General features: G+C 42.4%; 1 protein-coding gene across 4 annotated transcripts in view; it reads right to left on the reverse strand.

Annotated features, from left to right (window-relative positions):
• epb41l2 (erythrocyte membrane protein band 4.1 like 2) overlaps positions 1-13720 on the reverse strand; it is a 45519-nt gene that overhangs the window by 17094 nt on the left and 14705 nt on the right. For all 4 annotated transcript variants that reach the window (XM_080513865.1, XM_080513864.1, XM_080513862.1 and 1 more), the window contains exons 3-13: positions 13452-13637; positions 11817-12074; positions 9009-9113; positions 8808-8850; positions 4363-4438; positions 3130-3226; positions 2917-3041; positions 2707-2794; positions 947-1099; positions 687-784; positions 56-228 (exon numbers count right to left, since the gene is read on the reverse strand). In XM_080513865.1, the coding sequence (XP_080369991.1) occupies positions 56-228; positions 687-784; positions 947-1099; positions 2707-2794; positions 2917-3041; positions 3130-3226; positions 4363-4438; positions 8808-8850; positions 9009-9113; positions 11817-12074; positions 13452-13637 (1402 nt within the window). The remainder of the gene's footprint in view (positions 1-55; positions 229-686; positions 785-946; positions 1100-2706; positions 2795-2916; positions 3042-3129; positions 3227-4362; positions 4439-8807; positions 8851-9008; positions 9114-11816; positions 12075-13451; positions 13638-13720) is intronic.

The raw sequence follows: 13720 nt of genomic DNA on the forward strand, positions 1-13720 counted from the left end.
CACACACGCACGCACGCACGCGTAAACAGTCCAGTCCATGTCTCTGCTGCACTACCTCCATCCAAGCTGCGGCTGATGCGTTTGGATGAAGTGCGTTCGAAGCTGGGAGCCGGTCGGTCTATGAGGGAGCTGGCCTGGCGGGTCTGAGCCTGAGTTCGCCCGCTGTAGCGGAACTTGGAGCCCAGAGTCAAAAAGCGGGCCTTGGTGGGTTGTTCTGGTGCGTTTAACCTAGCAGCAAATAAGGAAAAAAAAAATAAAAAAATCATATAAAACACATTTTAGTGGAAGAATGTCAATTTTAAAAGCCATTGCAAGTGATTTCCTTTGCAATAAACTTTAAAAGTCACATTTCTATGTACATGGGCGGGGGAGGAAAAATGTTTTCAGGCTTCTCTTGCATGAACAGGATATTACAGCTTATCTCACTCACATACACCGCTATACAAATATGAACACAAACTTAACAACAGACACCTGTCTTAAATTCGTGTGTGTGTGTGTGTGTGTGTGTGTGTGTGTGTGTCTTACTGACCAGACAAAACAACTTTATTGAGCCCAACAAGGCATGAATGTAGTAGACAAAATATTGTAGACAAAATATTTCTGTGAATTCTCTTTAACTCCAGTGAGTTCAGCTCCAATATTTATGTCCTTGTGAGCAGTTGTTTGCATATGTTTATCCCTACCTGAAGAAACTGTGATTCTCCACACAGACTTTCCAAAGCTTTTTGGCAGATCGATGATTTTGGAGCTTGAATCCCACAGTACTCTCAAACTGCTCCGTCTGTTATAACCACAAAGACAGGAAACATTTTTTTCTCTCCCCACAATCTGGAAATTAATTAAATCAATGAATTGAAAACTTTGACACAATGGCATGAGAAATGTTCAAGTTGAGGACAAAGTAGGCTTAATGTTTGTAGATCATGTGCATCTATACACGTACCTCTCCCGGCCTGATCTTAATGTAGAAGTTGTTCCTCTTGTATGAAATCTTGAGGATTTTGGGCCAGGCAAAACGATTTATCCGAAGCCTGTCTTTGTAAACCAAGAGTCCGTTGGCACACACACCGAGCATGATGTCCACGCCCTCTGAATCCTATCAAAGAAAATATATTTCAAGCACATCATATTAAGGGAATTGCATATGAACCCCTGGAAAACAGCCGTATGTTCCAACTATTCTAATAAATCACATCACTCCGTACATCAATTGATTTTTTAAAGTAGTGTGTTTAGGGTCAACAGAAACTCAATTACCTCACATACAAACACTGTCAGTGAGCAGGACTGTAACACGGTTAGCTGGCAGACTGACTGACTAACAAAAGCTTTTAAATCCAAGGCCATCTGTTAAGGGTACGGGGTGGGGGGAAGGGGGGTATTGATTACAGTAGTGAATTAACTAAGGAAAAATCTGTTGTACTAATGGAGAAGGCAATATGTTGATAATGGACGGTTTTACTGGGACGCACACAGGTCATGTGTCTCTGCCATGCTATTAGCCGCTCATTGATCACTGCTGTTTCGCTGCGGCTACAAGTCAGACTGAATAAAGCCATGGTACTCCCAGCAAAATTCCAAAGCTTATTTTCTCAGTTTCTAAATATCTACTAAGTAATCCTGAAGGGCTTACATTTGAAAGTAATAAAAAAAGATTATCAGTTATTAGGGTTTTCGACACTTTTGCACAACTTCCCTTCTTATTCCTTTCAGTGCAACATTTGTTCAAGAAGCTATTTGGAAGACATTTTTGTAGCAAATCAATTTGAATCAGTGGAACCGCTGTAGATGCTTTTCAGCTATGTTTATAAGTCATTTGAAATATTTCTGGTAAGTACGTGAAATTCAAAATCGCAATATTATCATTTACAGTCACTGTATCTGAGCGCAAAAATTTTTCTACTATAACATAAAGAAAAGGATTTACACTCGTCACAACTAATGCAACGATCCACAATCAAATATTGCCGAGTCTCTGACACTCGTACAAACTGTGTACGCCGAGGAAGTAATAAGTGAAACTATACATCACTACAGAATCAAACTATGCAAGCTTTTCCCCCCAAGTAATACAGAAATGTAAAGTATTCGGTATGTTTGATAAAAATACATCAAATTTATGCTATTTCAAAATGTCTACAATGCGGCCCCTGCGTGATGAAACTTCCAAAACAGATCAATGAGACTGCACTAAAATAGATTAACTTGTTGCATTCCCACCATTATGTTTTGCAAAAAAAAAAGATAATTTAAAATACTTTCTTTTGCTTCTCCATGTAGCCTGAAGTAGAGCATGCTGTGAAAGGAGACACTCCACCATCTCTCTTTCACAATCTGCCCTCATCTCGCTCTAAACTTATCTGCGGCACCCATTTCTTTCTCATTCTCAATCTTGCGTCCTCTTGTTCTATTTAAAGACTCTCCACTGTTTTTCACATGCCACGTAGCCATTACCCCCATTTTTTCCTTTTGCCTGTCTTGTAGAAACACAAACATACTAAGATACAAATGGAAACATGTTGTCTCTTGATGACCTGCTATCCCTGTGGGAGGAACCGACTGTTCCCGTGGCAACGGACTCCCTTAGTGTTTGTACAGCTGACACGCACATATAGACAGTGAAACACAAACATGCGGATTCGCCAGCATGTTCTCCGCACATCAAAGAAACTAGAGAGGAGAGATTTATTGATTCATTCATACCTTAGCGTGGTGCAGGTCCACTCCATACATGGACAGTTTCTTGGCATTTTCTAGAAACTGGGTGTCGGCCTGTGCAGGTGTCATGCCCCTAAAGGGAAATAAAAAAAAAAAGCACAATACAAAAAACATAACCGTGATCGATGGCATATTCCCTATTTTACAAACACATGTGTCCAGATACTTTTACTCAAGTATTATGTTGTAATTCACCTGTGGGATTTGTGGAGTTCGAGGATCTTTTCCTCCATCTCTTTGTTCTGATTGGGCGCAAAGTTCAGCTGACTGATATAATCGAGAGGGCGCGGCTGCTCAGGTTCATAGTCGCCCAATTCTGCCTGCAAGGCCAAAAAGAATCGACCGGTGATTAATGTGCCCATTAATACGCAGATTAATAAATAATATGCGTACATGAATATGTTGTACCTGCAATGTGTATGAGCCGAGGAGAGCATGGGTGACAAAGGAGCAAGGCAGACGCCCTGACGCCACATCTTCACGGAGCTGCAGACACAAAAGATACCTAGAGGAAAGGAAAAAGGCTGTAAACGGGGACTGGATTTGAGTTGAAACTAAAACCTCATTCAGTGCTTCTTTTTTTTCTTCTTTCCTCTCCTTTGAAGTGGAAACAGCTCTATTGTTGGTGTTGATAAAAAGCAACCTGTGTCTCCTGTGAAGGGTCAGCTGCTGTGGATCAAATGTCTTTGTAAGGGCCTTGTTTGCTGTGTGGTTTTCTCTGTGCTCGTACACCGGCTTGTTGGGATAACCCTAACGTCTAATCCTCCCCATGACATACCCACACTCAGTTGCATAACATCCCTGTTCGCAGCTGGTGAATTGTCCAGAAGTTGTGTGGATTTACTAGTGCAAGCTGCTGCACTTGATAGTGAATTCATTAACTGAATGAAACGTCTGTGTGAGAGACTAATGCAAGCCCTGCAGGATGATGGTGAAAGGGCCAGGGTCATTCGGTTTCCTGAAGGGCACGTAGGGACACAGAACCTTTAAAGTGAACACCTTCCATTACAAGGCTCTTTGTTTTCGATGATTATTTGCTATTAGAGGGGGCTGTGCCTCGAACTCGTCATCTTAAAATCCAAAGGTCCGTGACTGATTCCCCATCTTGCCCTGCCCCTGTGTTTAACAGTCCTCGGGAAAGACGCTGGACCGTTAATTACTCAAAATGAAAGTCAATCACTTGGCGTGGCATGACTTGTGAAGGTGTGTGAATAGGTTGTTGTAACAAACAATGTTAAAAAATGAAAAAAAAAAAAAAAAAAAAAATATGCAAAATGCACTATTTAAGAAGTTGATTTATCATGACATAGCATTTAAACGCAATCTGAAAAACTGCCAGTCCAACTAACAAATAGTGAACCATTTGGGCAGCACCAAACAGCAGTCAGAGCTGGAAAAAACTAAAAGGTCAATAAAAGATTTAAAAAAAAAAAAAAAAAAAAGACCTATGCTATTTGTATCTGAGGCTGATGGAAACCATAAAAAAGGTTTGGGTTTTTTATTTGTTGGATGTGAGTAAACACGACTCCTAATAAATGCTGACATTACAACGAGGCGGTTCAGTGGCTTATTGGTGCTAATATTGTATGTTCACAGCTCGATCCATAATAAGTAAACACTTACACCTGTACATGTGCATACCTTGTAATGTCTTCAGTGAGCAGCGAGGGGTCGGGGGGGTAGAACTTCACGTTGAATGCAAACTGCCAGTTGTTGCCTTGAGAAAGAAAGATTATCATTGAGAATGATTTACAGCACAAACGTATCACATATGTGGAATTAGTGAACTCTCCCTGTATGTTCTCCTGATGCATGTATGGGTTTTTCTCAGTACTACCATTTCCTACTACAGTCCAAAAAACACTTGTGCATAAGGTCAATTGATGATTCAAGCTTGTGCGTAGGTGTGATTGTGAGTATCTGTGGTTTTCTATCTCAGTCTTTGCCTTGTGATGGCTCAGTACCCTGCCTTCGCCCACAGTCAACTAGAATGGCTTCAGCTTCCTGCAGCCCTCAGCTGGATTATACTGTGTTGAAAATGGATGGAGTGATGTAATGGTCGGGGTGGCTTGCTTGGGTCTCTCACACCCATCTGTATGTGGCTGAGAGAGAAGCAGATGAGCCTGAATACAACTAATGCAGAGCAGCTTTTTGACAGCATTAAGCCTCAGAGAGTCACGCACGCATAGGCACACACAAATAAGCTGCAGATCTGCCATTACATAACCTTACTCGAGCTTTACCAAATACAAAACTGTCATCTTTATGATGAGCGGAAACAAAGGAACGGAGAATATTACCACTAATTACTACATCGCTTTGTCATAATGTGGTTTCCTTGTCGACAGCACTAATAGGATTGCAACCTTCATTTGGCTCCAATTTTCTATTCTCATTCTCTCAAGAGGCCCCGTTGCCATGCCATTTACCGCATCTGTCCTGCTTAGCTCGACCAAACAAAACAGACAAATGTGCGCACGCACGCACACACACACACACACGTGTGCACATGCATACACTCCAGCAAAGATGCACAATCATGTCATCTGGAAAATTCAATCTGAGAAAACCGGACGTCACAGTGAAACCTTTCCACCCCTCTTCAAGGTCAGTCATGCGTCCATGTGTACATACATGAGCGTGTACACACACACACACACACACACACACACACACACACACACACACCCCCCCCCCCCCCCCCCCCCGCAAGAATACCACATACAGACACATGTGAGCACACACACAAACCGATCACAGCTGAACCCCAGATGAGCCGGAGAAACTCTGAATACTGTGAATTGGGTGAAATTCAGCAACATCATGAACTGTAGATGTTGCAAAGATGCAAGCCAATAAGTGAAGACAAGCTGAGACATTTATGGTCGTTCTTCTCCTCTGTTACATGGCAGACACATCAAGAACAACAATGAGAAGCGCTGAGAGCAGTTTGCTCATCTGTCGATTTGTGAATATCAGTGTGTCCAAGGACAAATATTACTAAGAGAGACAGATTTAAGTGCTTCTTGAGTCTCTTGAGCCCTTTTCACCTTTCTATATAGCTAAGTGTCAGCCATCAGTGCTCCTTCTGATCCATACCTTGCACTCATGCTTGAACATATACAGTATACATGCTAGCTCTTCCAGGAAACTTGTATGTTTCCAGCCTTTCATCAGGCACTTGATACACCAAATGCTTTGAAGAGATTCCTTTCAAAAAACATAATGGATAATTCATAATACTGTGCAAAATCGACACGGGTGATACATGGCAACATTTTAATCATGTATTACCAGCAGGTCTGATTGGTTTAAAATTTAGTCTGCAGCAGAAACAGAAACAAGCCCAAACAGACAGCCAGTGTTCATTTAGATCTACTTTCAATATAAAGAGGAACAAAAGCTCCTGGAACAGATGATGTGGCTCCTATAAAGAGCCCAGATCTTAACATAATCAAGTCTGACTGGCTTTATACGGAGACATAAGAATCTGAACCAGACGACATCGACAGCACATCTGCCTTCAGTTCTGCAATGTGTTTTAAAATGAGCTCTGTACAAGTGTGCAGAGAAGAAGTGGTGCTGCTTTAGAGGCACACCGACACTTTACATTTTGCAATTTGCATCAAGCGATTGAAATTAAGTATTGACACATCATTTTTAAAGAACTCTCGGTGCTAGCTGCTCCCACACATCGACCTTAAAGGTTTTGCAGAGTACTGTGTGTCATCGCACGTGTTGGTTTTTATGATTGTTTTTTTGCTATATTTTAGTATTGCTTCCAAAGCAAAAAAAGTTGTGAACCCACCATTTATACTTTGACTTTTGGTTCTCATTATTGCAACAGAATTGAACAAACTCCAAATGTACTATGACACTGCACAGCAGCATGAGGAAGCCATAGCTGTGAAGCTTTCTTTGATCGTGGAGAAAGGCCGAGCACCGCAGTTAAACATTAACAACAGTCACACGCACACGAGAGGTCTACTGACTAGACTAAACCCAATCTTGTGCTTTCTGCTCGGCCCGCTCAATCATTCAGTCTGACATCAAAAGTGGAACAAAATCTTCCTCTTCGTATCTGTGACTTACGAGTGCTTACTTCAGTCTTGCCAATGTCCTTGCTAAACTTTGTTTTGTTTTGTTTTTTCTCCCTGTTTCCACATAGTTGTTTCTACTTTAAACCTTTCAACAGCTTTACTTTTGAGGAGAAGTTTTTATTGGCTCTTGGCTAAATTGTGTAACAGTCCACCTCCTTTACTTGAAGTCTTTCTGTGTCCGACCTGCCTCATCTTTCACTTTCTTTTCTTCTATCTGCATTGCCTATGATATAGACTACATACGGCTTCACCTTCATTTTAGTATGCACAAGGGGCCCTTATGGTCTTTTTTTTTTTTTTTTACTTAAATATTGCACCAGGAAGCCACAAAACACCCACTTTATAGTGAAAGGAACTTGCTCCACAGGCAGCACCTTCTTCAGCTTTGATCTCACTAAACACCAACCCCTAATAAAACCTGTCCACAAAAGTTGTGTATAGTTATTAAATTGGCATGTTTGAACTTTTCAAACAATTTATTGCAGCCCGAAAAAGTTTATTCCTTTATGTAATTGAAGACTTCTTCCAGGTAATAATAATAACAGCTGTATCGACATCAACTTTAAACACGGCTCTTTAAATTACGGCAGACCCAGCAGCTTTTCATCTTTTCAAAATGATTTCAAGGGCCCATAAACACGTTTCAGTTCGAAATGCTCAGGCCGGCATGCTTGGTGTTGTTGTGGCCTGGAGCTGTGACGGCTGAGTGCAAACTGACAGCTGTTTAGAACAGAATGGCACAAACCCTGTCATTTGTGTGCTGCTATGCACCCACGTACTTTCTAACACAGGCAGAATGGGAATCAAACTCCAATCAGTGTCAGCCCACATAGTGCAGTCTCTATCCGGCTACAAAAATTATCCTACACACACTCACACACATCGTAAAATGTACACACGTGAACACAGCCAGCCAGACATGTAGTCCATGACACACAAACGTACACGATGACAAAGCCACAAAAAGCATGCATGCGAACTGCGCGCACACACACACACACACACACACACACACACACACAGACACAGACACAGACACAGACACAGACACAGACACAGACACACACACACACACACACACACACACACACACACACACGTAACTATATTTCTGCAAACACCTCGACATAACACCCTCATACATGGTAATTTAAAAAAAGAAAATTATATAAGCCAAAATTATATGTTTTTGTTCTTAAAAGTAGCTTGTTAGTTGCACCGAGACCCAGTAAGTTTCACACTGGGTATTAAAGCTTGTTTTGACTTTCACTAAACTTGGACTTGTTCACACAACCGCTCTGAGAAAATTCCTCAAAAGTCTCAGAAGAACATCCAACTTCTGCATTACAGCTTTGTCAAATTCAGGATCACGAGCTGCTGGAGCCAATTCCAACTGACTAACAGTGAAGGCACAAGACAAGCCAACAGTCAGATAGACATCCCCGGTACACTCTTAAATTCACACATCCGTATGGGCAATTTAGAATCACCTCTCTATCTATGTATTGTTATGTTTCATGTGTTAGGACTGAGAGAGCCAATTGAAGTAGCAGGAGTACGTTGCTGCTAATTCAGGCCACCTTTTCCCCATTGCTACAGACATGATGTTTTCATTCTAACACAAAAGGAGGCTTCATGTTCCTGATTGCTCTGCCTCATGTGCTCGACGGCTGTCAGTCAGCAAAACACAAAATACAACACCTTATCTTTCATTTATAAGTTAGCAGTAGTTAATAAAGAGGTCAATAAATGATGAAGCAGGTTGATCACACGCTGGTATCCTCTGCCTCACAGCCTGCCTGCTGCTGTGTGGTTTCAAATGTCTATAGTCCCATATAAAGACACAGTTCATATTGTATTCATTTTATGTTTGGGCTGAACTCCTTTTAAATTAAAAACCACCTTAAATTGAGACCTGTGGTTGTGCAGATATGAAGAGGAGTGATTCAGAAACAGCAGAAGTTTGATTTAGATTGTGTGACTTACTGCGTATTTGCCTCTTAATTTCCTTTGTGGGATCCAACCAGCACTAAAGTGAAGCAGAGAGTAGAGACACAAAACAATGAGACATTTAACCTGTTTTATGCAAAAGTGTGAGACGCGACCCAGACTTTAGTGTCTGGACATTCTGTGTATGTACAATAGTGACTTATTTGACATACGCCCCATCTATGTATGAATACATACCTTCTGTTCATGAGCATCCGTGTACATCAGGCCAAAGTAGTCCTTTTCCAGTAGATTAAGGTGCTCGCATACCTTAAAGAATAAGAACTGACCCTTTGCACGTTTCTGCAACGAGAGACAATAAAAAAGACTTAATTACACTTGTTCCAATGTCGCTGTTACAAAAGGACAGTACTGGGATTTTTGCACAAGTCTAGCTTTTCCTCTGCTAGAAATCAGTTTGAAGAAGTGGGGTTGTCTGGTATCCATGGTCTAATATTCAGCTTCAAAAGTGTTAAGTTCTACATCACAACAGCCCAGGTGCCTTAAAAACAAGAGGAATGTGTAATCGACTCAGGGAAACCTGACTGAGCCATCCGCTGTTAACAAACCACTGAAACGGTCTCATATTTCAAGCCTCAGTGAATAGCGTTTTAATCAGCGCATCACTATCCCTTCACGTTCAAATACATCTGTTTTAATATCCCTTTGCACTCGCGCTCAGTCTTTCCATCCGAGTCTGTTCAGCTCATTCTTCAGTGGACCCAACAAGAATCCGCGACATAAAATCCTCCAGACCCAACTATGACAATGACATTTAGCACACATCCATGTACGCACGCACACGCACGCCGGGCAGCCTTGAGGAAGGCAAAAGGTCAGACGGGGAGGACAGACAGAAAGGAAAATTTGATGGGAAAGAATGAAATAATCAAATAATGCTCATTTGTTTCCTGTTAGTCAGCGTGGCCCTCGTCTGCCGCTGGTCTGCAGACAGAGACAGACTTACAGAAGGGGCAGGGAGCGTGGTGAAAGTGGAAGGAAGGACGATGAAAGACTGCATTTTTCTTCTTGTCCCGGGATGGCTGCAAGCATCTGTGGCATTTTCCTATACTTGGTCAAACAAATGCGTGACATACACTCACTCACAGTGTGGCTGGACAGCCGAAGAATGTGAGAATGTGACCTTTTACAGTTTTTTGTGCCTGTGCCAGTGTGCCTCCGATAAAGATACTACCTACTGACAACTATCCAACCTCCATGAGTGGTTACAGTATTCTAGAGTACTAAATGACATTCTCACTCCTGGTTTAGGCTTTATTATGTAAGCAAAACCTGTAGTGTCAAACTTAAGGCCGCTGTGACTGAAACCTCATGAAGTTCTATGAAACACTACTTAAACCGTGTGACACCGAAATCCTGCTGAAAGCAATACTAATGAAATTCTTAGAAGCGGCATTAAGACCATGTGACACTAAGACCCTCCTTTGAAACCCGCAACAGTCAAAAAAAAAAAAAACTGAAGCGCAGAGTTTTCGTTCAGACTACTCCAACTCATGAAGCACTACTAAAGTGTATATAAAGTTATTACACTGGAATATATGTGATGGCAGGGGTTAATGAATCAAGCAGATGGATGTGTGTGTGTGCGTGCAGAGGCCTATTGGGCAAAACAGAAAATTTAATCTCTGGAATGCATTGTGCATCTCTTCCTCTCGCGATCCTAACTATGCCAGCATGGATAGATGGATGGATGGATGGGTGTGTGTGTGTGTGTGTGTGTGTGTGTGTGTGTGTGTGTGTGTGTGTGTGTGTGTGTGTGTGTGTGTGTGTGTGTGTGTGTGTGTGTGTGTGTGTGTGTGTGTGTGTGTGTGTGTGTGTGTGTGTGTGTGTGTGTGTGTGTGTGTGTGTGTGTGTACTACAGGACAATAGCAGTTCGCTGCAGTATCAGCGTTATCTGTTGCTTGACAAAGCAGCCACTGTTCCGACAACTCTCACAGGCAGGCTGCTGGGCATTGCCATTTGCCATTGCGTAGATTAGAAATGGATTATAATTATATATAAATGCAGATGATTGCAACATTCTGTTTAGGAGTGTTTGATTCAGATATCTAAGTGGGACCATCTCCATTGCACCTGCACTGTGGCTGCTCTGGGCTGGTTCCCACTGACTGGGAATAATTGTGGGAATCTGCGGTTGGGTATTTCTAAAAATGTGCAAGCCGCTTGGGAACCCATTTTTGTGCTGATATATATAAAGTTAATGAGAACACAACACATGCGAGGGCTTACAGGGAGTCAGACATCATTTAGAGACTGCAATGGTTACAAACCTCTTATGCGCTTCTTTAGAGGGACATCAGATTTTGCATCATGAGGCAAAAATGACTGGCATTTCTAAGATCTTTGTTACAAAAGTCCAGTGTGGCGAGCAAGCAGAGTGCGAGCTAGTCTTTTAGTGTGTGTGTGTGTGCACGCGCGCGTACTTGCATATACGCATGCGTAGGAGGGTTGGGGGGAGTTCTAAGGCACGTGCTTGTTAGGGAACAACAGATGCAGGAAACTAATCTGGTGAGACCCCCATAATCTGCTGGGTGTGTGTGTGTGTGTGTAGTGTGGTCACCAGACAAGCCCCTGTAGCGTGCTCTGCTCTGCACTGCATTTATCCCTTAAACTACGCCCCAAATAATATGAGCCAGTGCTTCTGGCATTACTGTGTATTGAGTCAGAGAGTTAAATTCCCCCGTGCTTCTCCCCACACTGACACTACATCTGATTCCATTAGCCATTACATCACTGGCACTCACGTGAGGCAAGACAAACTATCAAAAAAACACAAGATGGAGTAAATGTCAGTCTTTTTTGTCAGCGACAAGGAGAAAACTCGAATCCAGAAAAGAGAAACAACCGGTAGACGAGCACTGAGGACGTTTGTTTTGTCTTTTAGGATGACTTGAAGATGCACCGAAAGGGGAATCAATAAACTTCACAAAAAGCAACCACACATCAGATCAAATGCAATCGAAATGAGTTGCTCTTCAGTCTTACCTCCACCTCACAGGTGAAGTCGGTCCCATCCAGCAGGGTCACGTGACACACCACCAGCTTCATCTTGTTCTTTCTCACCAGACGAAGAGGAGACTGGAAAATGGAGGTATGGCCTTCTCCTCCCTCCTCTTCAGCCTCCAATTGTTTGTCCTGCTCCTTCTTCTCCTCCTCCTCCGCCTCTGCTGCTTCTTCTGTGGCCTCCTTTGGCTCGTCCAGACTTTTCTCTGTACTCTCTTCCACCTTCTCTTCCTTGGCAGGCTTAACGTGGGTTTGTGGAGAACAAGAAAACAGGAAGAACATTTCTCAAACCCCCCATCACACGCAGCGCTGACCACTCGGGCTGTTTTATACAAACTTGAATCCTCTTAAAATCTCTCTTTTTGTCCAAGCTAAATATGAGAGAACAATGTTTTCTCTCCCCTCTCCCTGTGTAATTCCCCCTTCCAGTCTGAATTCACAGGCGTTTCTTTTGGCCTGATCACTGAAAAGTTGATGTCACTGGGTGGGCCTGAGTGGCTTAATGTGCTCACTGGATGGAAGAGTTCAGATTGTAAGCATGCGCATGATGTGTGTGTGTGTCTTTGTTTCTTAGCAGAACAGCCGTTTCAAACAGCCACTGCCTTTCATTACTGAACGTGTGGAGAGCGCATTTCAACTGACATCAGAGGGTTTCTTTGTTTAATGAGCATATTTAGCAATAATACATTATAGTTATTTATTCAAATTATGTTTTTTTTTTCAGGTACCGAGAGATCATTTGGATAATCTTTCGGTCAAATTCTAGTTATTCTTCAAATGGAGAAATCGACATGTTCATCACTTTAACGGTGCCATGGCACTTTAGACTGTGAGTCACATTGAACACATTCAGCCATTCACACTGCCATGCAAGGTTCAGTGCCTTTACCAAGGACACTTCTACACATGACCAGAGCGAGATGGGGATTCGAACCAACAAAAATCTCTCATACATAGAACAGTGGCTAAAGCGGTGCAAAGAGGAGAGAGAGAGACTTGGTAGATGCATGTGAGAACGAAAGCAATCACGTTGTAATTGAATCTCTTGTCACTGGCGATGGACTCAATAACAGATATGCTTGTGAAGTGAGCTTGTAAAACCAAAACACTCAATATTAAAGGCCTTCACACTGCTGTGAGATCGACAACTATTTCCTGAGCATATTTCAGAGAGACTTGACTAGAGAAGTTATATTTTGTCTTTCAATGTTTCTCATTTTTCAAACAGGTATCTTGACCGTTTTATCTGTGTGCAAAACCTGGGAAACAAACATGATTCTGAAACCAAATTGAAATGAAGGCATGAGCTTGACAAAGTTTACAAAGAAGGATCAAGGGTACACAATGAGTAAATACCCAAATGTCAATGAGGATGAACTAAAAGCAGTCATAAGCAATCTATAGGTGATCACTGTCATACTGTGTTGGGAGCATTTCTTTACACTCAGTTGTGTTTATGGAATTAGAATGCGCTTATTCCTTTTTATGTCAAGAGCAAAATAGACAACAGTCTGTTTTTGTTTGTTGTTGGTTTGATGAGCGTATTTGCAAGGTGTGCGTGTGTGTGTGTGTCCATGTTGGTACGCTTGCTGCACGTGTGCTGCCGATGATCGGTACCTCAGTGTCTGCACTGGCGTTGGAATGGGATTCTGCCTCTTTTTCCTTCACTTGCTCAGCTTTCAGGTCCTCCTTCTCTTCCACTTCCTCTGCGTGACCGTTCACTTCTGGGGCGGGAGGTTGCTCCTCTTGCGTCACCTTGCTGACGGCTTCTTCTGTGAGCGGGACCTCCTTTGTCGGGGAGGTCTTGAAGAAGAAAAACAAGACTTTCAAAATCTATGTACAGTGATGATGACCACACAAAACCTCCCCATACACGGCAGGACAAT

This window comes from Blennius ocellaris (assembly GCF_963422515.1).
Source record: "Blennius ocellaris genome assembly, chromosome: 18".
NCBI classification, from domain to species: domain Eukaryota; kingdom Metazoa; phylum Chordata; class Actinopteri; order Blenniiformes; family Blenniidae; genus Blennius; species Blennius ocellaris.